Genomic DNA, 27,841 nt, shown 5'->3' with positions numbered 1-27,841 from the left:
CATCACTAATTCCTTTAACAGTTCTAGTTGACATGTCATAGAAGAGCCAAGCTGGCCTAGTTTGGGAAACAGTGTGGACAAGAGAGACTGAAAACAGTAAAACAGTAGAAAAATGTTATCCTGATTACTGTCTGTATTAGTTTTGTAAGACCCAAGTCATAGTGACTTTTCATTTCTGTGCTTGCTGGAGCTAGCACATATGCTGAAGGGACAACATCCTCTGTTCTGCACATGGCACCACCAAGTGTCACTAGCGCTGATACTGGGAGTGTCCAGAGTCAGGTGAGCAGGTGGGGCTGCTGTGCAGATCCAGAGCACAGTTCAGGTAAATACTGCCCAACTAGGCTAACAGCGAGCAATTCAAGACATGGTAGCAAGAAAAGGAAAATCAGATGCACTCTCCAGTAATTTCTGCTTCTTTGAAGTAGAGACATAATGGTGGGGAAGGCGCAACACTGAGAGAAATGAAGGAGAAATGATGTAGGGAGGAGGCAGCCCCGGCTGAGAAGGGGGAAGTCAGCTTGGGACTGAATTGTGATTGGTGTGCACTGATCTGAATCTAAAAGCCCAGCTGTTCTCTATACATTCTCATGTCTTTTAGGTGTCTTCTTCCGTAAGTGGCTTTTGTGTTCTGAATTTTGTGATTGTATTTGCTGAAGGGGCTTCCTACCAGGGAAGAACTTGGTGTACAAGCCTTATTGGTACATGTGTATTAAGGGATGAACATGTACGTCTGTGTCATGTAAATGTAAAGAGTTATCTATGTTTGATTCATATTTAAGCAGATTTTCATCACATAAAATAGGTCATGAACCCAGGGTCCTGCTGAACTTACTTTCAGCATGCACTCTTCTGAGTCTCCTATCTACATTTGGGTGTACTAGTCAGTTTGCAAAAACACTGGGTAAAGGAAAAAGTTGGAAAACAATTTCACAGTATGGAAAAGATGTGCTGGTTCTTAGAAGCATCACTTAGAAGTTAACTGAAAACCTTGGAAGCTTGCTTTCTGAGTCTTCCTCCACACTCTTTTCACATAATTGCAACAGTGCTTCAAAAAGCTTCCCAAGTTGGTTTAAGGGCACGTAAGATGGGATCCTCTGCTTGATGTAAACTGTTGTCTATAAAGATCAAGCCACAGAGATTAAGTGCCCTTCCACCACAGGAACTGTATGCTTTCCAGGGTAATGTACACAATACACTTAGATAATGTTTGAGGTTATTACCACACTGAAAATATGTGCTGTTTCTCCAGGCAGTTCACTTAAATCTTCAAATCTAATTTGCTGACTCTAGTTCCCTTGATGTTCCTTTCACAATGTACTGTAGTTACAAACTTTCTGAGCAACTGCCCACTCCCTTTGCCCCCTGAGATGACTGGGAACGTGGGTTAAAGGTTGTAGATGGTCTGATCAGGAAGTTCACATTAGTGTCAAATGCAGTTGCCCAGCTTCTCCGACAGCTGGTGGAAGTTTTGTGTGAGTAGAGTAAGAAAACATATTTAGGGAGAGACTTATATAAAGCATATGGGAAAAATGGGTGCAGCTGTATTCCTTCAAATCTGATGGTGACCAAAATACCAGGATAAATGTCATTAACATTTAGTTGTTACTTTGCTAGCTGACAGAGAAAACATGAAATAAATTTGCTTTGAGAGGTTTTAGTTACTCTTTGAAAACTATACTGTAAAGTGTTCTTGCTCTGTTCTGTCAACAAACTCAGTAAAAAAAACAACCAGTTATCATTAAGTTCTTGTATTTTTTATTTTTAAAACATGTTTTAACCATGCATAGCTCAGTTAGGAATTTAGTAGGATACTCAAATGCAAAATTCAAATTACTTTAAAATAGACAATTTCCATCGAGAGTGTGTTCTAAAAATGAGTGGAAAAGGCATTTACTTGCCAAGTTGATTTCTGTTTCTACTGCAGCTCTGGGCGATAGCCCTGACTGTTAAACAGGCTGCAGTCAACCCCGTGCTCCAGGTGCTTGGGATGGAGCGTGTTGTCAGCTGCTGTTGAGTGAGAACTGTTAGCTGATTGCTTTAAGACTGGCTTGGGCACCTCCGTGCCCAGTGTTCCTTAGTGGTGTACTTTTAGAAAAAAGTTTTGCATAATTACTTGTTTGTGGTTGTTCTCTCTTTTTTAATAGCCACATAAATGTCAACAAGCTGGCACGCAAGGCAGCATAGCAGGGTTGTAGGATAACTGTGGCCAGTACCTTTCTGTCATTCTTGTACCCAGATGCCTTCTTAACTTACCCTCTGTCTTGGACAGTATTCTTGTGATTCCTCTATACTCAGCCCTGGATTTGTGCCATATATTCCATACATGCTGGCTGCTTATTACCAGGCAGGCCTGTCAGGGCTTGAGGATGTCATGTCCCTCTCTTGGGAAACTTGTGGCTGCTAAGGCTTTCTTAAAACAAAGGATCATTTGTTGATACATAGAGCAACAATTCAGAGACAAGAATATTGAGCCAGAAATCTAAATGTATGTTTTGTTTTATGTGAACGTCTGTCTTGTTATGAGGCAGAGCAGGCAGTTGTGTTGGTTTTGTTTTTTATCAGTACCCATGCAGAGAGTTAGTCTGTTTTTAGGACACATAAATAGTGCTGTCGTTACCCACACACATTCCTGTCCCACCCCTGCCCCGTCCTCCCGTCCCCTCCTGGAAGATTGTATAGACAAGGGAAAAAAGGAATTTGGTCATTTGAGGCTTCTGGTAGCTGGTTACATGGTCTCTGTAAAACAACTGCTGCATGCATACACCCAGGTGTCTGATGTGTTTGAGGCACGTTCAGACCTATTATACATGCGATACTCGGATGGTCAAGCAGTGCCCAGCAAGCCAGATATGTTCTGGATGCACGGCAGTTACTTTCATGTTTGTTTGTTTGTTTGTTTGTTTTTTCCAAAATATATTGAGCTAAATGTGATATATGCTGGCTACCTGGGCTCTGCCCACATTCCCATCCAGAAGTGTGGGACCCCTATCCAGTGATTTCTTTTCCTGAGCCTCTCCCTGCAAACCTGCTCTTCACCTTGCCTCTAGCGTCTTTCTTCTTCCCTCTGCCCCTCAGAGCAGCTGTGTTTAAGAAGGGTTCAGAGCCGTTAGGATAATTTATCCAATTGCTGTATCATGTGAAACAGGGCAAAGTCCTCCACTCTAACATATTTGCTGTGCAAGTTTATGTGGGGGTTATCATTCCTTCCTGTTCAGGTCAGCTTAGGCGTGTTCAGACGATGAATTTTGATTGCTTGAATGAGACCATTTCCCTTAGCCAGCGCAATGTGCTGCCAGAAACAACCTGAAGTGGCCATAGTATAAAGCATTCACTCCCAGCAATGTCTTGACTGTATTTCAACAAAAGAATTAATGCAGGACAGCTATTAAGAAAGTGTCTGCCTGCGTGTGTAATGCTGCGTTTATCTTTTACAGCACTGAAAACAAATTTACTGTAGAAAATGTGGCCCTTGCACATGAAAGACAGAATATAAATGACACTTCAGTATGAATTCAGGGATGCAGGGTTTTATTTATGTATTTTTACGGAGCAGAGAATCAGCATCTTGGAAGCAAGGGGGGCCTGGGGACCCCTCTCATTGCCACAGCTGAACCTCCCTTTCTGTATCCCAGTTAGTGCAAGCTCTAAACTTCACCAGCTGGCTGTGGACATGCAAACACCTTGCCTTAACAAAATTACTCCTACCAGGCTTAAGTTTAAATCCAGGTGGATGATTCTCAGAGACCTCTCTCTTTCCCTAGCCCAGTGCTCAAATTCTGCCCTGCCAGTCTTTGCTGGCTCAAATCCTAATGCAGCCCTTGGCTCTGGTTTCTCTGGGAGCCCCAGATCTAAGTTCACCTAAATGTTTTTTCCTGGATTCATCCCCATGTTGGTTGTTTTAGCTATTGTGCAGTGATCCTTGACAACTCTAGACCTATACTTTGCCAAGTGATTTTTTTCACTACAGCTCTAAGAGTTGGTCTCTGGCCCTTGTTGGCTACAGTCCAAACCTGGCTTAGCCTCAGCCCTAACAGCTTCTGGATACTATGATGGTACGTGTACATTCCTTTAGAGTCAAATTTCACTTTAGGTCATAAATCATTTGTTACTCTTATGAAATTTATCTTTTAAAAGGGGAAATACATTTAGATGAGTAAATGCAAATACTTATGGACAGGTTTTCTTCTGAAATAACAGAACGAATTATTTTTGTGGTCATTTCTCTCATGATTTGGACTTCTCAGGATGATGACAAACACATCCTGATGAAATCATCCTCTCTGTTGTTAGTAATACAGGCATGTCGCAAATAAATCAGAATTTTTTGCTAGTAGCTTAAGTTTACAGGCTCAGTGATCATTGTTGTATCTTCATTGGTAGTGAAAATGTGGTCCGGTTCTGCCCGAGCTTTCATTTGCTGCATTGTTTTGCTGGCTTGGAATCCCTGCTGAGCAGTCAGAAGGCAGTTGTCACGGTGGTGAGAAAGAGAGGGACAGGTACAGATTTGTAGCTTTACTGATAAAAGAAGAAAGCGTTTGAGTGCTATTGCTTTGTATCCAGTAAAACAGATTTATAAGCTTAAATGTCAACTGTAAACACCAAAACCTTTCCTTAAGGACATTATCCCTGGTTTAGTATTGTCTTACTAAAATGTGCACGTGTGTTTATTATGGTATGTGTGCATTGTTATTTATTTACTTGTGCTTCATCTATTTACATTTGAAAACTGCCATAAATCAGGCTTTAACACTAGCTTGATTGCAAAATATTGATTCTGCTGTGGAAATAGGAGAGCATTGTGCCTTCTGCGGCACGTCTGCTGTACGTATTTTGTGTGTGGTTTCAGCGCATTTGAATCTGAGGAACTACACATACAGTGCTGGCCTTTCCCAGGACTTCTCAAGAAGTATCACATATTGAAAATGCCGTATAGCAACTAGTCGGGGTGGTCCAACAATGGGAGGTGGCCTTTGCTCTCAAAATAGCAAGTGGTTGATTTAAAATTATGATTGTTAACAAACAGTGGATTTAAGGCTAAGTTCCAATATTGTGGTTAACTTAAAAAAACCAACCAAACAAACAACAAAAACAACAAGCAACACTTAACAGTATTTGGACAGAAAGTGCCTCTTCTGACTTACTTCCCCATGCAGACACGCATTTGAGAAGGGAGATGGGGGAAGGTACTAACAGTCCCACTGTTTGGACATCACCATTGCAGACAGCAGCATTGCAAGGCCAGAAAAGTTTTACAGAGATCACAAGCAGCTCTGTTGCAGAAATCTCCCTGTGACTTTACAGTTGTTCTGCAGAGACCCAAAGCTTTTGTGGCCTGTGGGAAGCACCAGGGTAGCGGTGGGGGTAGGAGGGTAAGGAGATGGTCCTGCAGGCAGATTGGTGTCAGGCCAGCTTCTCCCAGGGGCCTTGAAGGGAGCTCCGGAGAAATCCAGGATTTAGGAGGACGCAGGAGTCGTGCCGTGTTAAACAGGGGCACATGCACAATGTCCTTGAAGCACGTGTTGGCAGTGCTGAGGCCCGCCAGAGTGAGCATTGGCTGCCACTGTTGCTGGTCACAGGGCAGAGGTGGCCCTAGTGGCCTGGGGGGCTTCTGCTCCCTGCTGTGTCCCCTGGGCGGTGTCAGTGTCCTTTTAACTGCAGTAAGAGAAAGAAATGGCATATTAATGCAAGTGTCAAAATACTGAAACCCACTGAAGGAGATGGTCTTGATTGCTGAGTAGAAGACAGAGCAGATCTTTTAGGATTTGTACCAACAGGAAAGCGGGGCACTTTTTTTTTTAGTTCTTCTGTTTTAGAAAGCAAAGGCCAATAAACTGATTTGGGTCAAAATGTCTCAGCCATGTCATCTTCTCAAATAGGGAAGAATGAAGAATACAATGCTGTCTGAATTTAAACAGAACACCAATAATAACTGCCAAAAATGGCAAGAAATACACAATTAATCTATTTTTTGTTTTAATTATTCTCTTCAAGCAGAGGTCTTCATCTGTTTGTCTTTGAGTATAAAAGTAAAAGAAACAGATCTGATACAAGAATAGCAGATCTGGTATTATCTCCTTAACTTAAAACAATCAGGTGTTGAATAGTACCTAGATTATGATCTGTTTTCTTAACTGCTATCATTAAATTAATGCTGTGGGTTACTCTTCTAGGATGATGTTATGTTTTTGCTTAACTTTTTGCCAAGATAATGTTCTAAAGGAGTTGATAAATCCTATATTATTATTGTACTTGGCTCTATATATTGAACAAATATGGAGAGAGATTCAGTCTCGAGGAACTTGCAACCTTACTATGAAGATAGGTCATTACAGAAAATGCAAGGGGAATATATCTTCACAGTATCACAGTATGTTTGGGATTGGAAGGGACCTCAAAAGATCATCTAGTCCAATCCCCTTGCTGGAGCAGGAACACCTAGGTGAGGTCGCACAGGAACATGTCCAGGCGGGTTTTGAATGTCTCCAGAGAAGGAGACTCCACAACCTCCCTGGGCAGCCTGTTCCAGTGCTCTGTCACCCTCACTGAGAAGAAGTTTTTTCTCAAATTTAAGTGGAACCTCTTGTGTTCCAGCTTGATCCCATTACCCCTTGTCCTATCATTGTTTGCCACCGAGAAGAGCCTGGCTCCATCCTCATGGCACTCACCGTTTATATATTTATAAACATTAATAAGGTCCCCCCGTAGTCTCCTCTTCTCCAAACTAAAGAGATCCAGCTCCCTCAGCCTTTCCTCATAAGGGAGGTGCTCCACTCCCTTAATCATCTTTGTTGCCCTGCGCTGGACCCTCTCCAGCAGTTCCCTGTCCTTCTGGAACTGAGGAGCCCAGAACTGGACACAATATTCCAGATGTGGTCTCACCAGGGCAGAGTAGAGGGGAAGGAGGACCTCTCTCTACCTACTAACCACCCCCCTTCTAATACACCCCAGGATGCCATTGGCCTTCCTGGCCACAAGGGCACAGTGCTGGCTCGTGGTCATCCTGTGTCCACCAGGACCCCCAGGTCCCTTTCCCCTACACTGCTCTCTAATATGTAATTTCCCAACCTATACTGGAACCTGGGGTTGTTCCTGCCCAGATGCAGGACTCTACACTTGTCCTTGTTAAATTTCATCAGGTTATTCCCTGCCCAACTCTCCAGCCTGTCCAGGTCCTGCTGGATGGCAGCACAGCCTTCTGGTGTGTCAGCCATTCCTCCCAGCTTAGTGTCATCAGCTAACTTGCTGATAGTACACTGTATTCCCTTGTCTAAATAGTTAATGAATATATTGAATAATATTGGCCCCAGTACTGACCCCTGAGGCACTCCACTAGATACTGGCCTCCAACTAGACTCCGCACCATTGACTACCACTCTCTGGCTTCTCTCCTTAAGCCAGTTTGCAACCCACCTCACTACTCTATTGTCTAGACCACACCTCCTCAACTTAGCTGTGAGGATGCTGTGGGAGACTGTGTCAAAGGCTTTACTGAAGTCAAGGTAGACCACATCCACCGCTCTGCCATCATCCATCCACCTTGTTACATTCTCATTTTTATGAGGTTGGTAAAGCATGATTTACCCTCGGTAAAGCCATGCTGACTGCCCCTAATAACCCTCTTATCCTTGATATGCCTGGAGATGGCACCAAGGACAAGCCGTTCCATTACTTTCCCAGGGACAGAGGTGAGGCTGACCAGTCTATAATTACCCGGGTCCTCCTTCTTGCCCTTTTTGAAGACTGGAGTGACATTTGCTTTCCTCCAATCCTCGGGCACCTCCCCCGTTTCCCAAGACTTGGCAAAGATGTTGGAGAGCGGTCCAGCAATGACTTCAGCCAGCTCCCTCAGCACCTGCGGATGCATCCCATCTGGACCCATGGATTTATGGATGTCCAGACTATTTAATTGCTCCCTAACGTAGTCCTCATCGACTAAAGCAAACTCCTCCATTGACCTGGCTTCATCCGGGGTCTCAGGGGTACAGGGCTCCCCAGGACAGCCTCCGGCAGAGTAGACAGAGACAAAGAAGGCATTCAGTAATTCTGCCTTCTCTGTATCTTCTGCCACCAGGGCACCCACCCCATTCATCAGTGGGCCTACATTGCCTCTGGTGTTAGTTTTATCTGCTATGTATTTGAAAAAGTTCTTTTTGCTGTCCTTGACCCCTCTCGCCAGCTGTAATTCTAAGGAGGCCTTGGCTATCCTAGCGGCCTTCCTACATCCTCTAACAGCAGCCTTATATTCCTCCCAAGTGGCCAGCCCCTGCTTCCATGACCTGTAAACTCTCCTTTTCTGCTTGAGCATACCCAACAGATCCCTATTCAACCACGCAGGCCTCCTGGCTCCCTTCCTTGACTTCCTGCATGCGGGGATGCTCTGATCCTGAGCGTGGAAGAAGCAATCTCTGAATGCAGTCCAGCTATCTTGGGCCCCTTTACTTTCAAGCAGTCTTGCCCATGGGATTTCCCCCAGCAATTGCTTGAAAAGGCCAAAGTTAGCCCTGCTAAAGTCCAGGGTTGCAATTCTACTTGCTATTCTGTTCCTGCCATCCAAGATGCTGAACTCCACCATCTCGTGGTCACTGCAACCCAGGCAGCCCTCAACCTTTACTGCTTCGACCTTGTTAGTGAGGATGAGATCCAGCAGTGCACCTCTCCTAGTCGGCTCCTCCACCATCTGCATGAGGAAGTCCTCATCAATGCACTGGAGGAACCTCCTGGACTGTGGCTGGCTGGCTGAATGGTCCTTCCAGCAAACATCAGGGAAATTAAAATCCCCCACAACAACCAGGGCCTGTGACTGTGAGGCCACTCTCAGCTGCCCATAGAAGGCCTCATCAACTTCCTCAGCCTGATCTGGTGGCCTGTAACAGACGCCCACAACAGTGTCACCCCTGACAGCCTGTCCCTTGATCCTGACCCATACACTCTCAACTCGCTCGTCATCCACTCCTGGGCAGAATTTAGTACATTGTACTTGCTCTCTCACATAGAGAGCAACTCCACCACCACGCCTGGCTGGCCTGTCTTTCCTGAAAAGGGCATAGCCATCCATGACCACATTCCAGTCATGTGAACTGTCCCACCATGTTTCCGTAATTGCCACCAGATCATAATCTCCCGACCGAACATAGGATTCTAACTCCTCCTGCTTATTCCCCATGCTGCGCGCATTGGTGTACAGGCATTTCAGGGAGCGAGCAGAGCACACCAATTTCTCCCTAGGGGCATAGGAGGCCACCCGGTCCTCATCAGTTTTAGAATGCTGCCCCACTGGGACAAGCCCAGCTACAACCCCATCCCCCTTCGAGCCTAGTTTAAAGCTCTCCAAATGCAGCTAATTCCTGCCCCAGCATCCTTTTGCCCCTGCGAGATAAACCTTTCCCGTGTGACACTGTCCGGACTGGTGTCTTATAAAACCAACCATTATCAAAAAATCCAAAGCCCTGCCTGTAGCACCAGTCTTGGAGCCAACCATTAAGAGACCGAATTTTCCTATTCCATCCCACATCGTCCCTTGAAGATGGAAGGAGTGAAGAGAAGATCACTTGAGCCCCTGAGTCTTTCACCATCCTTCCCAAGACCTTGAAATCATTCTTTATTCCCCTCAGGCTACAGGAAGCAGCTTCCTCCCCATCTGTCTGGAAGACCAGCAGCGGGTAGTAGTCTGTCGGATGCACCAGTTTGGGGAGCTCTCTAGCGATATCCTTGATCCGGGCTCCAGGTAGACTACAAACTTCCCTAGGATGAGGGTCAACTCTGCATATTGGGCCCTCTGTTCCTTTCAGAAGGGAATTTCCTATTACAATCACCCTTCTCTCTTTCTTATCAGAGGCAGTCTTAAGTTGTGAAGTCAACCGCCTCTTCCTATGTGATCTTGTAGGCAGTCTTGGCACCACCTCCTCACCTACCTCTTCTTCAAGATCCAGGGCCTCAAACCTATTACGGAGGGGCACCTGGGGAGACAAAGCAGGCAGGGAGGGGGGCTGCCCGTGACGCCGAACCGGAATACACTTCCAACCCTCGTCGTCTTTTAGGTCCCCTACCTCTGCCCGACAGCAACGAGGGTGGGGCTGTCTCAGGACTTCTGCCTCTGTCCGAGAGGGCAGGAGGTCCATCATCTCCTTTTGGGGGGTACCTCCCTGGGACCTTTCCGACTGGCACGTCAGGGTGTTACTCCACCAGTCGATCTCCCTTTCGCACTCTCTGATGGTCCTCAGGGTCTCAACCTCCTCCTTAAGTTTCACGACTATGTCGAGCAGGTCTTGCACCTGCTCACACCTCACACAGGTGGAGTGCTGGCCTCCCTCCCCCGGCAGCAGCAGGCTCTGGCACTCCCTGCAGACGGAGACCTGAACAGCCACCGTTCGGGACAGAACCTCCTCAGTCTGCGTAGCCACAGTCTCTTTGAGACAAGCTCTCCTCCTGGAAGCGACCATGGTCGTCAGCAGTCTGGGATGCTGGCAATAAGTTAGAGGGGCTGACAAGCGACAAGTACTCTCTGCACCCTGCTGCACAAGCTGCCACACCCGCTGCTGCAGCACAGTGGGGGTGGGACTCACCCGCTACACAACCCGGTTGCTCCTCCCTACACCTGGCGGGCAGCGACTAGTGGCTGCCCTCCCAAAGGATGTTGCAAGGCAAAGGGAGGGGGTGTGGTCGCCGTCACCGTGGGAACGCCCCCCGCCACGTCAGCCGCTCTCTCGCAATGGCTGCCGGGGCTGCGGGGATCGGGACTCGCTGATCGCAATCACGCTGTCCCTGTACGTTTCACTCTGAGCTTCCTAATCTCGGCTGAACCTCGTGGTCGGCTGAACCCCGCCGGCTCCGGCTCTCGCTGGGCTGGCTCCGATCAGCTGACTGAATGCTAGTATCGAGTTTCAGCCGCTTTTAGGAGTTTGGATTTTTTTTTCCTAATTAAAAAACAAACAAACAAACTTTGATGGCTTTCCAAAACTCACAAAGTTGGATAAGAAATGTATATTATTTGGGTCACAGTTAGACTGTGAAAACTGAAAATAAAATAACTGGGTTTTTTTTCTTCCCTGTCTGCTGCTCTGAGGCACACTGACCATGTGCCTGAGAGTGGCAAGTGTAAGAAGAATGTCACGAAACAGTTCTCCAAACTGCAGTTACTGATATAAGGGTTCCTGAATCTCTAATGGTACTTCCCATATTCATTTAGTACTGTTTCAGTTGATTTTATCTCATTGTAACGATCAAGCTGTAGAAAAATAGCCTAGAGTCTTCTTGAGGTGCATTAAATTATTTACATGCTTTTGTGGCATCCCATTCTTTTTTTACTTGTCTTTATGTGGGGAAAAATTGAATTAATTAAAAAAAAAAAAGGAAAAACTAAAATCAGGTAGGTTTTGGCTGTAGTGTGAATGCATGTGAGATTAAGAGTTGACTTGGAAGAAGTCTAACAAAGCATTTTATGAATTGCTAGCTTGTTCCTTGGTGAAGGCTATACGGAAATAAGCTTTTTGTTTGTTGTACCTGCAAAATCAAGTCTGGCACGAGCCTCAGGTCAGAGTTTCAAGCAATTTTCTAGAAGTGCATCTGAGCCCCTTAGGGTAAAGATGACAAAAACTTCTGGTGAGGAGAAGCGATTTTGGGTTGCATGTCAGTACGTACCAGAGTATGAAAGTAGGTTTTAGGTGCGACTTCTTTCCCAGGACACTTGCCAGGCATTTCCTAACTCACTGTAACGTCACAGCAATGCAGCGCTGGGTCCCTCGCTGTCATGGTCTCTCTTAATCCCAGTAAGCCACGTATAAAACTCCAGTACTCAGAAGGGCATTTTTTTTCCCCCCATTTGCTTGTCCTTGTGTCTGATTTCTGCCAGACGCTAATAATGAGCTGCATTTCATTGCTTTTTCTTCTTTTTTCACATAAAGACTGTTTCTGAGGTCAAACGTAGTTTAAAAGACCCAGAAGCCTTAAACTCACGCAGAGATGGTTCAGCTGGCCTTCCTTCCTTTGCTTGGAAGGCGCACATTTGCACTGTGTGAAAGGTTTTGTTAGCAGTGGATTGCCCAGTGTGATAAGGCAACTTCCATCTGTGTAGGAAAGGCCTTCCAATAGCATCTTTACTGGACAGTGGTGAAGCATGGTCAGACAGCACTCCAGGTGGCACAGCAAGTAAGGTGGCATTGGCTCGTTGCTCTTTACTGAATCAAATACAAGGACTAGGAGTTGTAGAAAGCTCCCAAGGGTGAATTTTCACTCAACTGAGGAAGATATTTGTCTCTTTACGGTATTCATCTTGGGGAGAAAGAGCTTAAGAAAAAGACAGTAAAATGGATACCAGCTCCAAGGAACTGTGCAAAATGGCATTGGTGTCACCTGGCAGTTTGCTAACTGAAGGGAAGAGAGGAGACCTCTTAAGGCCAAACCAGGTCTAGACAGCTATGAGCTATGTTAAATTTTCTTTTTCTTGGTTGAAGTCCAAATACACTCTTTTATTAATATTAAAGTGGGGAGGGGGGGGTTAACCTTAATGTTTATTTAGTACTGAGACTGCAGAGTGGTTGGCCGCCTGCAGCTCCCCAGAGAGTGGCCATCTGCAGCTGGACAACTGATCCCCTCTCCATACACCTTCTAGTCATCAAAAGATCAGAAGTTACCTGTGAGTTACTAAGGTCAGTTTTGAAACTAGTTCTAGTAACACAGGCTTTCATTCTCAGGGAGCTGGGTCTGTGGGGGAGTTTGTAACCAGAGTATTCCTGTGTAGTGCATGAGCCTGGAGCCACCTCAGAACAGTATCCGAAGAACCCACTTCTCTAACACTGGATATTCACAGCAAGCCAGACAAACAACTTCTATAGTTCAGCTGCTGTTCATCAGCCTAGGAGGAGCTGTGTACCCCCATATAAAAGGGGAAGAATAATCTGGTAAAACATTCTTTCAGTCTGCTAAGATTAGATATGCATCTTTACCTATTTGTGTTAGTCTTAGAAACCGTAAATCTGTTTCCATGTCCTTGCCAAAGCATGAATAATCTTAAGATCTCAACTTCTTATCGCTCCTTAAATTAAACTTTGTACTTCTGCTACCTAATAACTGCAGAAGGGAATGTTAAATTTGGACAAGCTTTGGTGAGAGAAAAAACAAAACAACTTGTGGTTTAGAGGTGGGGGCAAGCTGTAGAAATCTTAAAGGCAGAAGTTACAAGAAGAATGACTGTTTTGGGGGAAGAAGAGTCCTGACTGATGCATCAAATAATTCAGGGAACAGAAAAAGCCACTGGAGTTCTTGGAGCTTGCTGAGTTGCTGTGCCTCCCATATTGTTATGTTGATAAAGATTTTTACTATTCTAGAAATAACAAATGTATAATAAAGGGATAGAAGAGATTAGGAGATATATTTGAAATTTGTTATTAAAAGGGTAGTGGCTGTGGACAGCAAGGAATGAGAGGAATCCAGAAGGAAATGTGGAGAATGGCCAGTGTGGGCCTGCTTAGTCATTGCTGAAACACCTGGTGACTTCATTAAGGCATCAGATTAGGTGGAGCTGCTCAAACTATTCTGATTGAAAATATTCTTGCCCCCATGCTTTTATTGCTGCTTCTTCGCTAGGAGTTACATCCTCTGAGATCTGGTGGTCATTGTTAGCAATACCTAACCTCTATCAATCAAAATGAGCTATAACAATTTTAAAAAATAATCACACACCCCCACCCGCCCCAAAATAGTTCTCCAATCACTTACTTTGACTGTACGCAGTGCTGAGTGCTGTTGGCAGCAGCTGGGCGGGCAAGTTTTAGGACAGAGACCCATCCCTCCCCCCGGGGTCAGTGACACCCGAGTTGGTGCAGTGACCTCTTCTGCTGGGGTAGCTGCAGATAGGAGACACCACCCATCAGCGGCTGTCTCAGGGGCTTCAAAGGCACTTGGACGTGAATGCTGGTATTTACATCCATTCTGCTAAGCTTGCTGACGCTACCATATGAAACCACAAGAGTCCAGTCCTAGGAACTAATACAAATCAGGTAGCTCAGAGCCCCAAAGAATTATCTGGTTTTATTTGTAAATGTTCCTGGGAAAGAATCATCTCATCATTCTTTGAGATGTTAATTTGATGTCTAGGGCATTGCAGGAACAGGCATTTCAAGTGCTCCTGCTTTGGATAGCTTTTCTATGGAAAGAATTTAGTATCTTGGTTTGCCAGTTCTTCGGAGTAATCTGTTTGTGCTGAACTTGACTCAAAAAAGTTGCCTTATTGGACTGAAGTGGAAGTAGGCCAAGTTACAGCGGCTAAGAGCAGATATACATGTTTGCAGGATCAGGCTTTTCACACTGCAACTGCATGGTCTCCTTTTGGCTTCATTGGGATGTTTCTTCAACTGTAGCGATAAGAAAAAATTGCATTTCTGATGACTTCATGTAGACTGCGCAGATGGTAAACCCATCCGTTCATGCAAGCATCATTTATGGAAGTGCTTGTGAAAGAGTATGTTTTCCTCCTTTAGGTGGTATTTGCTTTAGGTGACTTAATGTGTATCTGTCCTACATTCTGAGTGAAAGGAAACTTGGTATCTATCAATATTTTCATGTTAAATTATTTTTTTTCTTTCCCTTATAAGCATTTCATTCGATCTGTGTTTACTTGCATCGATACATAGTCAAACATGCTGTTGTGTTTCCCCAGGGGAGTGCTCAAGTTATGCAAACTGTACCATAGATCTGTCCCCATGTGCCCCAGCCGCACTGGTTTCTGCACTCGTTAGTACCCAAATGGGCTTTGTGCTCGTGTCAAACCATATTCCCTCCTGAAACTGCCAATGTAGCTTGTTTTACTAGCCCCCAAATGGAAATAATTTCAGTCCACAGTTGTGTACTGATTTATAGATGAGCATGTGGCTCAGTTTTGTGCATTCCTCGATTTGGGGGAGTTGCACTTTGGAAATACTGTGTGAGGGCTGGGGTGAAGAAAGGGCTGATGAGATTATGCCAAGACAGAGATGTACCTGGGGCCTGAGCAGAGCTTGTGTACTCAGGCCATATGGGAGAGCTTTTAAGACCATTATTATTTGTTTGCTATGGCTGTGCAACTTCCTCTTCCCCTTTGTACACGCTTTTTCTGACATGCTGTCACTGCTTTTATCTATCCTGATACAAAAAGCAAAGAACATGGTATAATTTCCTACCTTTCTGCTGTTGAGTTGGTTGTTTAATGAAAGAGAATTTCCCTTGGACAATGTCAGAGAAAAATCTGCATCTGTCAAGGTTCTTTGTATAGGAACAAATGTTAACATAAACAGGCTTCCTCACAAATACCCAGCAGGCAGGGCCATCAACCACAGTGGGGGAAAAACATTTCAGGCAACTATGGGAGTGCTGCCTTTCCCTCCCCCCTTTCAAGGGTGTTAACAAATTCATTGAAGGGGGTGACCTTTCATCTGACATCCAGGAAGATTTCTTATGGTGAGGCACTCTTCTTGCATTTCAGCTTTCAGGTAATTACTCTCTTTTTCAACAGTTCTTCTGAGCACAAGCCAGTTCTTTCCCTGTGTTTCAAAAGGAGTCCATTCCTTCTCTTTTTGTTATGTTCTGGCCTGAAGGATATAGCCAGTGGGAATTAAACAGTGTTCTTCATTATTTTATTAGCTCACAATATGCAACCTTCCTTGCCAGTATTGCATTCTTCTTCCTTTTCCATGCTCCTGTCGAGCATTTGATGAAGTGCAAGTAGGTACCAAGCACAATTCATTTCTTCTGGAGAAACCTGCCAGCTTAAAGCCAAGGCCCCAAGTGAGGAGCTGCGGTACCTGGGCACCTCTAGGCGATTTAACATAACTGCTGCTAAGCCTTCAGAAATATCCCTTGGCTTTCCAGAGTTAACTGCATAGCCCAGAGAGGTGATGGTCTTTGCAAAGTGGAGAGGAAAGGAAGCTTTTAAAGCTTCAGCATTAGAAATGTGCACAACTGCTGCTGTGAGTCATGTTGCCACATTCCCCTGACAGCACTGTCCTCAGTGCTTTCTGCATTTTGCTGCAAGATTCATATACCCATAACAGGAACAGTTTTTCAGTGTTCAGTTTTACATTTAACAGAAGTGTAAAGTTCAATGTCATGGAATTTCCCTGCTTGGTTGTTAGATAGCTTGGTAGGACTCAAAACCGAGCAGCCTGAATTTTAGGCAGAAGCCTTCCTCCCCCAAATGAGTATGTTCAAGAGTTCAGAGTTGTGCTCGCCTCCTCCCATCAAAACTGCAACAGAAATTCTCCTCTTGGGGTCTGTCATATTTTAATTCAAAATATTTGAAGGAAAACGATCTAACAGGATTCAGGTTTATAAATCTTATATTGCCATGGAGGACAAAAAAATAAAATCATAGGGGCTAGCTTGGGGACTTTTTTTTTCTTTTAAAATAATTGATGCCATAAAATCCCAAACCAAAAGAGGTGGGAGATGTAAGGCATCTGGCAGAGTTTACAGCCCTGGGGGGTCGACGAGAGAAGTACAGCCTGCTGCAAACAAAGGCTGAGTGTTTTGCTGATGTGATTGCAAAACATATGTTTGCCCAGGACTGTTATGATCTTGGGAATAGGCAGGAGGCCAGATTTCTCCAGCAGCATACTTAGTCACACAAATATCTGCAAAATGTTAACCTCTTGCAATTTCTCAGTTTAAAAGCCGTAATTAGCTTGTTGCTTAAAGAGAAGGTAGAAACTCTTGCATAAGGAGCAGGGGAGAAGAAAAAAAAAAAAACAAGAAGTGGTGTCCGAAGAGCTTCTCGGTGCTGGGGAGAGCGGAGGAGTCCGGCGCTCAGAAGGAGCGAGGGGCCCTTGCCCCTCAGCCCTGCTCTGCAGCCGGGCCGGGGGCAGCACGGAGCAGCGAAGCGGGGTAGACGGGTGGGCCCTGGGACGGCACTTCACCTCCGGGCTGAGCAGCTCCGGGCCGGGGCTTCCCCTTCTCCCCCTATCCGGGGCATGTGTGGGCATTCCCGGGGGCTGGCAGGCAGCGGGGGGCAGAGAGCACAAACAGAGGGCGGTGGCAGGCAGCTGTTCGCCGCTTCGCTCCGCCCCGGGGAGGAGGAAAGGAGGGCCCGCCCCGGCGGCGCTGCGCGGCGGGGTAGAACCGCGGCGGGGCTGCGAGGGGAGAGCGGCTGGCCGCAGCCCCGCAGCGCCGGCATGAGGGTGGCGAGGCCGGGCTCACAGCACCAGGTACCCGCGGGTGGCGAGGGGCTGGGGCCACGGGGGTGCCCCCGCAGGGCTGGCCCTCCCCAGGGCCGGCGGTGGTGCTCCTGGGGCGCATCCCCAGGGAGAAGTCGCTGCTCGAAGGTGGGGAGGGAGTCCGGGCAGCCCCCCTGCAGCGACAGAGTCCCGGCTCAGCTGCGGGGCCGGGCAGGCGGGAGCAGGGCTTGTTTGTGGGCTCCTCGCTCGGCCCGTGTGGACGTCGTTCTGGAGGGTAGCTTTTGGGGATTTGCAGGTCCTTTCTAGCTCCCTTCTATGGGATATCCAGCTACTGCCCACAGTGACAGTGAAGATGCTGTAGCTATCCTCCCCATTGCCACCTGCTCCCAGAAAGGCTATGTACCGCTTGTGTGTGGTGGTGGGATGACTCTGCTGGGTTTTTAGGCTCATCCAGGTAGTTTTTGCCTCTGCATTGCCGGGTGTTTCCTTATTTCTTGCACAGACTTGGATTATCCTTTTGAAACAGTGCTTCTTGTGCTTCTGGTAGAGAAGAGCTTGCTGTAAGTGTAGACAAGTGCAAATAAATAGCATTATTTTAGACCGGAATTAAAACACTGCTTTAGAGCTCTTTTGTAAGTTTCGTAGTGTTGCCACGTTTAGATTTTTCTTTTAATGGAAGTTGGTAAATCCCGAGACTGCTGCAGGTTGCTGCAGAAACTATTTTGTATTCTTCTGGTTTGTACGGATCTGGTATGTCTTGGATACAAATTGCTTTGCTTTGACATAATCCAGCAGTACACTCTATATAATGCAAAGGGTAACTGTCACATTTAAACTTGTTTCCTTCTGTGTTACTGATCTGTCGCTATTTAAACAGTGTCTTCAGCATGGAAATTGCAGGCATTCCTTCCAAATCCTTTGCCCTTTAATACTTTTTGTTTCATTGTACACATTACAGAACTGGCATATAGAAAAACTAGGCACTAGTCATTGAAAGTCAGCCTCTTGGTTTCAGTGAGCTCAAATAAAAAGAAAATTGGGTTGTGGTCTCTAGGCAGCTGTGTCACAAAACCACTTCAGGAAGAGCTATTACTGCTGAGAAAGAATAGGTAGCACTTAGGTGCCTTGAGACTATTCCAGTTGGATCTGCTCCTGCTACTTGGCCCTAGAAGACGACCAGAGAAGAGGGGTTAGAGCTTGAGACTGAGCAGCCTGGGGTTTGCTTTTGTTCCTGCTGTGTGAACAGGGCATGTAAGCTTGGGCATGTGTTCCCTTGCTTTGATTTGTCTTGAATCAAGTCACATAAACCAATTGAGGATGTTTTAGAAATCTGCTATTTCAGTGGACTTTGAGACATTCAGAGAAAATACACTTACTGATATTTAAGCTAAAATAAAGTAACTTAAGGGCTTAAATTCATATATGGATGTATTCTGTGGAAACAGAAACACTTCAACATTTGCTATGCCCTAATTCCAGTAAAGAGTGGTAGGTCTGCAGAACAAAGTGCTTTGTAACAGAGGGGGAGTACTTGTTCTCTGTTCTTTAAATCCGTGCAAGTGCAGACATGTTTAGTGCTTCAGTTGAATGACAGTCTGAGAAACCCAGAAAACTGAACCAATGCAAAAATTTAGAATACGTGAGCATTTTTGAGATTTTTTTTTTTCTGTCTTTTTAACATGAGAAAGCCACAACAATTGTAGCTGCTTCTGCAGTAGATAAATGAATAAAATAGGAAAACCTGTAATGCCACATGTAGAAAAGGTGTAGGATTTGTGAGGTTATTTTTTTGGGAAAATAACCATAGTTGATCACTACTCTTTATTTCTTAATCCCTTCATTTCCAAAAGCTACCCATCTGATGAGGGAACTACAGTAGCTACCGCATTTAGCAGAACTGAAAATATGCCTTTTAAGCTGAGTGCGTATCAGTTTGGTGATAAATAACTTGTCCTGCGAGGCCAGTTGTGCCAGTCATTGTCGTTAAAAAGTCCCAAACAAGGGAACTCCAAATTTGTAGCCTGTCAGTGTTACCACCAGTGTGGTTTTGCTGTCGGTGACCTTTAAAGGGGAAGTAGGAACCAGACACAGCGAGCAGAGCAGCCGCAGCAGCGGGGGCCTCTGACACTGGTAAGTGCCCACGTCTCCCTTGGAAATGTAGTGTGAGCTGCTTGGATGCTTTGGGGCATGTGAGCCTATAAGAATACAGAGATCTAAATTGGTATTTTTAATGTCATCTTGAAATGTATACAGTAGTATACTAAGCTGAATTCTTCAGTACTGGCGTGTTGTGGGAGGGTTAATTCTACTAGGAGACTGAATAGTTTTCAACGCACTGCTCATTGTGCCTTTCTTAGCCCTAAGCTTGGATACAAATGCACTTAGATTATGTGAAATGATTGCTTGATTGTCTAGGAAAATGATACCCCCAAAAAAGGTCACCTCAGACTCATTTCCCTTCTCTGGTTCCTTCCTTTAGATTGTTTTATACTGCATTACAGTGTGTGATTTTCATACAGTTTTGTTTGAATCTAGTGGTATTTACTGCTTAATCAAGACACAGATTATTCACATGAAGATGTTAATCCAAATGTGGTTTAGTGAAGTAAATCAATAATTATATTTTCACTTTGTGGTGACTTCTCTGTGACAAAATGTTCTTTTTGCCATTTAGAGGAGGCTGAAGTAGGTATGTAAATAAGTCTTCCTGGGAGATAAAACATTTGATATTGGTACTGACTGTACTCGAGGGGAGCAAAATGAGTCACTGTGCTAACACCAGGGAAGAAGTCTGAAGGTTGTGGTTCGTAGCTGGAGCTCAGCTTGCAAATCCTGAATGACTGAAAATTAAAAGTTCGGTAGCAGTCCCCATACTCATCTCACAAAACTATAACTGAGTTTTGGGAGAGGTTTTGTGATAGGCGGCAGAGCTCCAGCTTCCAGGAGCCAGCAGTGCGGGAGGAACAGGGATGTGAAAAAGCATTGTAGGTGCACTATGGAGCAGGAGCTACCATGAGGCTCCTTTTCTAGAGAGAGGCCCCGTGTCTCAGCTTGTAACTGTGCTTCAGTGTTTCTAGGTGGAATTTCTGATATTGGGTGTCTCTTTGAAAGCAACTCTTTTTTTCTTCACTTATATTTTGAAGACGTTCAGAACCAAAGTAGGTGAATGGTCTATTACCAACAAAGGTTGTGCACGTTGTACTTTGCATTTGCAGTTCCATTTTTGATCTGAAGCTTTTGCTTAAATTTGATAGGAATGCTATTCTTGACAAGACACTTCAAAAATTACCTAAAAGGAGGCTTGATTGACAGAGTCTTGAGATATAGAAAAGCCATTAATAGAGTGATGTTTTATGTGCTTATGGTTTTAGAGTGGTCTCTTCATGTGTATGTGTGTGCAGTACAGATTTTTGGTCTGGTTGGTATTGTGGCATTGGATGTACTAAACAGGCCAGACTGGTGAGAGGGAATGGTAGCTGGAAAGTATATAATTAAGTTTGCAGACTTGTCTCATTAACTCTTCTGTCTCAGCTCTGAAGAGCTGGTTTTTGGTGTGAATTTGCATAAAGCGTATTTCCTGGCTCAGAAGTCTCTGAAAAGGCACACAGTCTGGTGGTCAGAGCATTACCCTGTGGCTTGAGAGATCTCAGCTCAAGCCACCAGTCCTCTGTAGTAGTCTCTGTTAGACATGTAGCTTTTCTGTTTCTTAGTTGGTTTTGTTTGTTCGTTTGTTTATTTTTGTTTGTTTTTTGTTTTCCTAAATGGCAGATAATACACTTGCCCTACCTCACAGGAATGTTGGATGAATTAAATACCTCAGATGAGATGCTCAGATAGGCAGTGATGAGGGACATGTAGATTCAGAATTGGTAGGTATGTGGTGAACATAGTTCCCATGGAAATAATAATAGTGGCTGTACAGAAATGCAAGTTACATTGCATAAAGGGAAGGAGGAGGCTTTGCTGTGATTTCTGAGGTCGTCTCTGCCAGCACAGCGATACAGCATTTATATGGCTGCTTCTCTGTCAAGGTATATCTGGAAGGTGAGCAGTGGGATGGATTGCCACCTGTGGAGGTCCACCTCCCTCCATTAGCTGTGAGCTTCTGGGTGTTGAAGGTGAAATCTGTTCCACCCTCAGTGCTCATCTTTGCAGTCTGAGTGTTATGTTCTGGCTTTGAAGATGCAGTGCCTCTGATGCATTATTATTATGTATTATTTGAACCTAAAGCCTCAGTTGTGGTTGGCTTTCTGCTGAGCTTGGAGCTGCGTTCAGCTACAGAGTTTCTAGGCTGAACGGAATTTGGTGTGGCAAGGTTAACAAACAGGAGGAAAGAAGTCAGGAGAAGTTTGATGCAGAAAACACACAACTAAGTAGGTCACTTTGCTGTGTCACTTGGTGGTCTGGAATTGCATAGAAGCTGCTTGCACATTTGTAATAACCAAATAAATACCGCTTGCATGCAACTGCTGCTTGTCCTAGACCCCAGCTGCTTCACCAAGTGCTTGTCAGTGCTCCAGGTGAGATGATTCAGGAGATACTGGTAGCAGCCAGAGATGCCTGATATTTCTTGAGTACTAGGAGAACTTGATTAAATGCTGCTCCTGAAAAAACGAGAAGAGAGTTTTTAAAAGGTCTGCTATAGCTTGTAACTAAAGAATAACAATTTTCAGAAGATTTTCAGTGGGTCAGAATTTGTACGACTCTCATGACTGTGGTTACCATGCATGTTATGGCAAGAAGCTTATTTCTGTTCTCAGCACCACCTGGAAGAAACATATTTACCTCTGTTTTGCAGATGGGAAACTGAGGCTTATCTTCACAAATCCTTTGCAACATCTCTGTCAGAACAGACACTTGAACCCAGGCTTCTCAAATACTGGGCTGGTGCTGTGATTTCTAGGAGACACTTTCTTTCCTGAGGGAAAACAAAAGCCAACTTCTTCAATAACCGAAAAAACCCTAAATCACTTGGCAGAGGGGGTTTGTTCTTTACTGAAGGATCATAACCTGTTATATGCAGCATAACAATAGTAGTTTGACCTCTGTGTGCTTTAAAAAAAGGCTAAATGTATTGATACTGGTGTATGTTAGATTGTGAGGCAAAATATGTTAGCAGCTTGCTGACCTCAGGTTCAGAAATCTTGGATGTTTTTTTCTTTTTATAACTGTTCTGGGAAAGAAGGCTGAAATGTGCCTGTTCAAGAATTGAACTTGAAGGTATTTATCTTGAAGTGCTTGAGTTGGCAGACAACTGCAGACATCTGCTAAGTTTAATGATGTGTACAGGCTTTTTTTTCTTGCTGTCATTTGGATGTAAGATGCTTCTCTAATTTGCTAGGGTAGCTGTAGCTGAGAAAAGCAGCTGTGCTAGGGCTGTGAGGAGAGCGAGTGTTTTTAAGATACAAATTCTATCCTACAAGTGGCATTGCTGGAGACTTGGCTGACAGGCAGAATTTGTAAGTGTTGGGACTCAGCAGGAAAAACCTACATCGCAAACTTTACTGTCACAGGGAAAATGTGAATTCTAGTGTAAGAGCTACCCTCAGATCTTGCTTTCTCCAAATAAAACTTGAGAAATGAAAGCACCTGACGTGGGGTAGAAGGAGATGGTCAGAGTCTGATGGGCTTTGGTAGTTCTGACTTAGTCCTGTGCTGATTGTTTCTGTCTCTCTGAAGCTGGTTTTTAATCTTAGGGGAAAGTTCAGGGAAGGGTAACTGATTAATAAAATTGCTTCTCATGCAAACAGAAACCTCAGCAAAAGGCAGGAAAAGTGCAGTGGTGAGTGAGACCAGTATTGCTTGTTTGTAACAACCTTTAGCTATGGCGGGGGGGGGGAATATAGCAAAGTTTAAAACTGAATTTGACAAGCAGTTTTTAGGGGACTCCATTTGCACTTGAGGCTTAGAACAGCTAAAGGTGCCCCTCTGCTCTGTCTAGCCTGAACTGGCTCAATATACAGTATTTATTTATTTACCTAAATGTTGCTAAGGTCCTGAATCGTGTTGGTGTCATCAGAAAAGGGAATGGTCTGGCCTGTGAAACGGAGGCGATGGATGTGTTTTAAAAAGCAGGGTAGAGGGAACAGATAAGAGCCCAAATGCTTAGTTTATATATAGCCTAGTGTTCAGCACTCAGTTCCATCCCCAGCTTTAATCGCAGGTCTCCCTCCATCTCTAAGAGCACAGTGCCATCAGCTGCCCTGTCGGGAGCTGCTTCGGGTGCCAGGGCTCCTGTCTTTCCTGGGGAAGCTGTCCCACTGGCCGTGGAGCAGTCACAGGATAGTTTGGATTGGAAAGGACCTTCAAAGGCCATCTAATCCAACCCCGTGCCATGAGCAGGGGCATCTTCAACTAGATCAGGTTGCTCAGAGCCCCATCCAGCCCCTCAGGAGAGCTGGTTTGTGGGTGAGTGCCACACACCCTGGGGAAGAGCCTCCATAGCGAATGTGCTTCCCGGTTGGGACAGTGGTGAGCATGTGCAAACACAGGAGATGGGGCTGTGTCCTGGGTTGGTATGTCCCCCACGGACCCTGCCGTTCCCTGTCTGGGGGCTGCTCCATGCCAAACACAAGAACTGCCCGTGACCCCATGGCTCCCACCCTTGCCAAGGGAACGGTGTAACAGGCAGGACACTAATGCACCCAGGTCTCCTGCACACCTCGCTCCTTGGCTGCACCAAGGGCCCAGGGTGCGGTAGGTCTGGCCGGAAGGTACGTCTGGCTGAGATGGCAGGTCATGAACTGCTGGGAGGTTTCCAGCCTCCCTCCTACCTGCTGGGCAACACCTCCACTGAACCGTGTGCGAGGATGTGGCTGCTGCTCTTCTGATGGAGCAAAACCCCCTCCCTCCTGACGTGAATAGCTTTTTATCCTGTTTCAAAAAGAAAGCAGATGCAAATGTAGATCAGGTACTTTAAGCAGTTTAAGAGCTCTTTGAGGTTGGGAAAAAGAAATCTGATTAGGGTTACAGCTGTTTCATTTCCTGACAGATGCACAGAGTGTTATGTGCTGGCGTGCTGCGGATGTACACACACACACATCGGTCTCGTTTTATATCAGTGGCATAACCACACAGCACCCGGCTGTGTACTGAACTCCTTGTCCTGGACACCCTGCCAAAATATGCTTTATGCAGAATTTTCTGTGAACCAGGTTGTAGTGTGTGTGTGCATAAAAAATTTGTGTGTGTTTTCTTCGGTTGGCAGGGCCTTTGTTGTTGAGTTTTTTGTTGCTGGAGCGAGGCAGTACCCCGTAAACAAGCGTGGCTAATTTTAAAGCACTTCTATTAAAAATGATTTGCATTTGTACAAATGGTACTAGTAAAAGCACCCGTGTAAGAGTACTGTGAGTACCCAAGTAAACCCAGCTCTGAAGGGAGAATTCTTTTCTTTCTTGCAACCACAGCTAAAAGGCTGTTTATAACTAAATGCTGAGATGGTGTAATTTTCTTTTCTAGGAACTTGGGATAAGAATTCCTAGACCACTGGGACACGGACCAAGCAGATTCATCCCCGAGAAGGAGGTGTGGTAATGTTTTCAAGTACACAGTGAACTTTATGCTTTTAAGGAACACCCTTTTAGTAGTAACCCACATTTGGTTTCAGGACAGCTGCCGAGCTGCAAAACATTGTCAGTCGTGATCACATTCAGTCCTGGTGAGACTTTGGCCACAGTTCCAGTGTACAGGAGCAGTGAGAGCCCCGGGGAGCTTTGGAAATAGTTATGACCCCTCCTGTTCTGCTATCTAGCATAAGAGAAACCCAATACTGTTTTCTGTAAGAGTCTCTGTTTCCTTGTGAACATCCGGATGTAATTTCCTACTGGTCCATAAGGAACCTGCCCCCCTGCTCCGGGGTTACTTTTTCTCAAGCTGCTTCTACCATTCTGAATTATATGAGAAGGTTCAAAGTGCTGTGGGTGAGCATTTCTGGTGCTTCTCTCCTGATTATCTGGTAAGAGAATTTGGAGCAGAAAAAAAGTTAGTAGTATGCCTGTGGTTTTCTAGGAATTTTAGAGCCTTAAGCTTCAGTTTCCCTTTATTTCTCTCTTGTTGTCTTAGCAAGATTTTTATTTCTCTCTTTTTTTCCTCAATGAGAATAATGATTCACTTACCTTATTATTATAATAAATTATGTCAGATCAATTCAAGAAAGTGAAGGTGAGACAGTCAAAAGTGAGAACTTGGTGTTGCACAAGACAAAGTGTAAAGGCAAAAATCTCCTTTTGCTGTTACAACCACTTGTGATCTCCTAAATGAGAGGTATTAAGGGGATTTATGTGCCATGCCTTATGTGCACTGATTTAATGCCATTAATAGATTTATAACATAATTCCTTTCGCTGTGGGCTCTGGGTGCTCTAGTAATATATTTGTTTACTATTTTATTGGTACTTCTCAGACATTGCTAATTGCTCTTTCTGTTCAATCAGACGATTCAAGTGGGAAAGGAAGACGCCATGATGCACACGCTGTTTGCAGATTCTTTTGCCACGCTGGGCCGATTGGACAATGTTACCTTGGTGATGGTTTTCCACCCACAGTATCTTGAAAGCTTTCTGAAAACTCAGCACTATCTACTGCAAATGGATGGTCCACTCCCGCTTCATTACCGACACTACATCGGGATAATGGTATGCTGGAACATAAAGCAGCAAGCAGAAAAAGCCACTTTGGCAACTCTCTCTGGTCTTGTTTTATAGCAGTTATTACTGTGTTTTTCATTTTCTAGTTGGAAAGGCATTTCAGTAGGAGCTAAGGGGAAAAGCAGAGTAGGTTTGTTTGTGTCTGGTTTACAAATTGTTTCATAAGACCAGTTCTTTGTGTTCATAGTTTTGATAGGACTGTGAGAAAGAGGGGGAAAAATCCGTTATAAAAATAAGACAGTTGTTTATTTTTAGTTTCCTTAATATCTCAGAAACTCTTTTCCAAGAAAGCTTGTTTTTGTGTGTCTTGTTGAATACACCTCCCTCTAGTTCAATAGTTCCATCATCTGTTTCTGAAACTCTAAATTCTAAGAAAGTTTTCTGCCAGAGGTGGTTGGTTTCTTAATTTCCAAACTGCCACTGCAATGATCCTTGTCTGCTGAAGTTGAATTAAAGTTTTGGGCTGTGTGTTAATTTGATGGGGGAAGCATTACTGTTTGAATAAATGATATGGCATCTGTTCCTTGCTGAAAAGCTGCCTTTAGTCTCTCTTGCTGTGTATGTGTTTTAAAACCTGCTTTTGTTTTAGCTGGTAAAGATTCACCCAGGGGCAGCCTTGCTTCTTCCCTGCTGGAGACTACCATGCAGTATGGATTATTTGCTTCAGGACATACAATGAATCCATGCCTGTACATGCCCTGCATGTAGGCATGTTGCACCTGTAGCCAGCATTGTTATAATGTATATGAATGAGGAATATTTAAGTTGTGAGAACAATAATCAAAAGAGGCTGATGTGTTAATCTCATGGTTTTTTTTACTTCAGCCTTTGATCACTGCAAGTCTTATTCTTGAGTGTTTTGAGGAAGTGATGCCTTACAGTATTTATCATAAAGCACTGATGTACTGCAATTGTTTTCTGTATCACAATTGCGTTTTCCTTGCTAGGCTGCAGCACGACACCAGTGCTCTTACCTGGTTAACCTCCATGTGAATGACTTCCTTCATGTTGGTGGAGACCCTAAATGGTTGAATGGCCTGGAAAATGCACCTCAAAAGCTGCAAAATTTAGGAGAACTGAACAAAATGTTGGCTCATAGACCCTGGCTTATCACCAAGGAACACATCGAGGTAAATGTTTCATGGAGTATTGTGAATGTGCCTTTATTTGTCAGTAAATGCAGTCACAGATTCTTAGGGGGTTAAGAGCCAGACAGGGTGAGAGATGTTCTGCATTACTGACTCCCATTTCAGTGTTACATCGCTGTGATACTATGTGATATAATATCACTTACGTCCTTCTAAAACTAGCATGACCGTGACTGGTCTTAGATGGCTAAGAAATTTAATTTACAACACACTGACATGTCAGAATTCTGTTGGTGCGATGGGCATCTGCTGAGATGTGCGCTTCCTTCAGCCCTGTGCTCTCAGTAGCCAGACCCCCCTGAGCACTTTGGAGATGCTGCCAGAGGTCAGGCTGGACACCCATCACCACATTTTTGTCTCAGCTGCTGCTGGTTTTTCCACACATTCAGTTTCCAGACTGGGTTAGAGGGAGCAGGCTGGCAGAACAGCCCCGAGGAGCTGGTGGCACAGGCCAGCCAGGACCGCAGCACCAACAAGCCACCACGCAGCTGCTTCTGCTGCCCCCTCCTCTGAGGGCCACCAGCTTTGAGCATGCTGCAGCATGTATGTGGTGACGGCAGCTCTCGTGGCAGGGGCATGCCTGGCCCTGGTTATGGAGCAGCTGCTCCTCCTTCTCTGCTCTTTAACCTTCACAAGGAGGAGCTGGGTGCTGGGACTCTCAGTGCTGTCTGCCGGGTAGAGAGGTGTTGCAGGTCTTGCTGGGAGGCAGGACGCTGGGCTGTGGGGGAGGATGCACGCTCTGTCAGAAGGCCCCAAACCTCCCCCACTTTCCTGCCTGAAGGGGAAGTTGGGGTTTGAAGTTTCTTGTCGAATGTAGAGCATTCCACCCACAGGGACAAGATGGAGGGAGCCTGCCCCCAATGCCAGGTTGTTACATATCTGGTCCACAAGGAATTGCCAGGTTT

General features: G+C 45.1%; 1 protein-coding gene and 1 long non-coding RNA gene across 8 annotated transcripts in view; one reads left to right on the top strand and one right to left on the bottom strand.

Moving 5' to 3' along the window:
- Positions 1 to 27,841, top strand: part of SESN1 (sestrin 1) — an 84,787-nt gene that overhangs the window by 50,309 nt on the left and 6,637 nt on the right. For 2 of the 7 annotated variants that reach the window (XM_005509479.4, XM_021297285.2), the window contains exons 2-4: positions 24,603 to 24,668; positions 25,576 to 25,776; positions 26,736 to 26,918. In XM_005509479.4, coding sequence (XP_005509536.2) covers positions 24,603 to 24,668; positions 25,576 to 25,776; positions 26,736 to 26,918 — 450 coding nt within the window. Of the gene's footprint in view, positions 1 to 17,026; positions 17,175 to 17,289; positions 19,275 to 24,602; positions 24,669 to 24,738; positions 25,099 to 25,575; positions 25,777 to 26,735; positions 26,919 to 27,841 lie in introns of those variants that run through there. The other 5 variants (XM_021297283.2, XM_065059669.1, XM_021297284.2 and 2 more) reach the window with 5 other exon arrangements.
- Positions 3,515 to 13,970, bottom strand: LOC135579201 (uncharacterized). The gene is made up of 2 exons (XR_010471874.1): positions 13,717 to 13,970; positions 3,515 to 5,655 (listed from the first exon to the last, which is right to left on the bottom strand). It is a non-coding gene; the product is annotated as an uncharacterized LOC135579201 (long non-coding RNA).

The sequence above is a fragment of the Columba livia genome, chromosome 3 (genome assembly GCF_036013475.1).
Source record: "Columba livia isolate bColLiv1 breed racing homer chromosome 3, bColLiv1.pat.W.v2, whole genome shotgun sequence".
In the NCBI taxonomy this organism is placed as follows: Eukaryota; Metazoa; Chordata; class Aves; order Columbiformes; family Columbidae; genus Columba; species Columba livia.
Note: the sequence above shows the minus strand (reverse complement) of the source record. Positions and strands in the feature narration are given on the sequence as shown.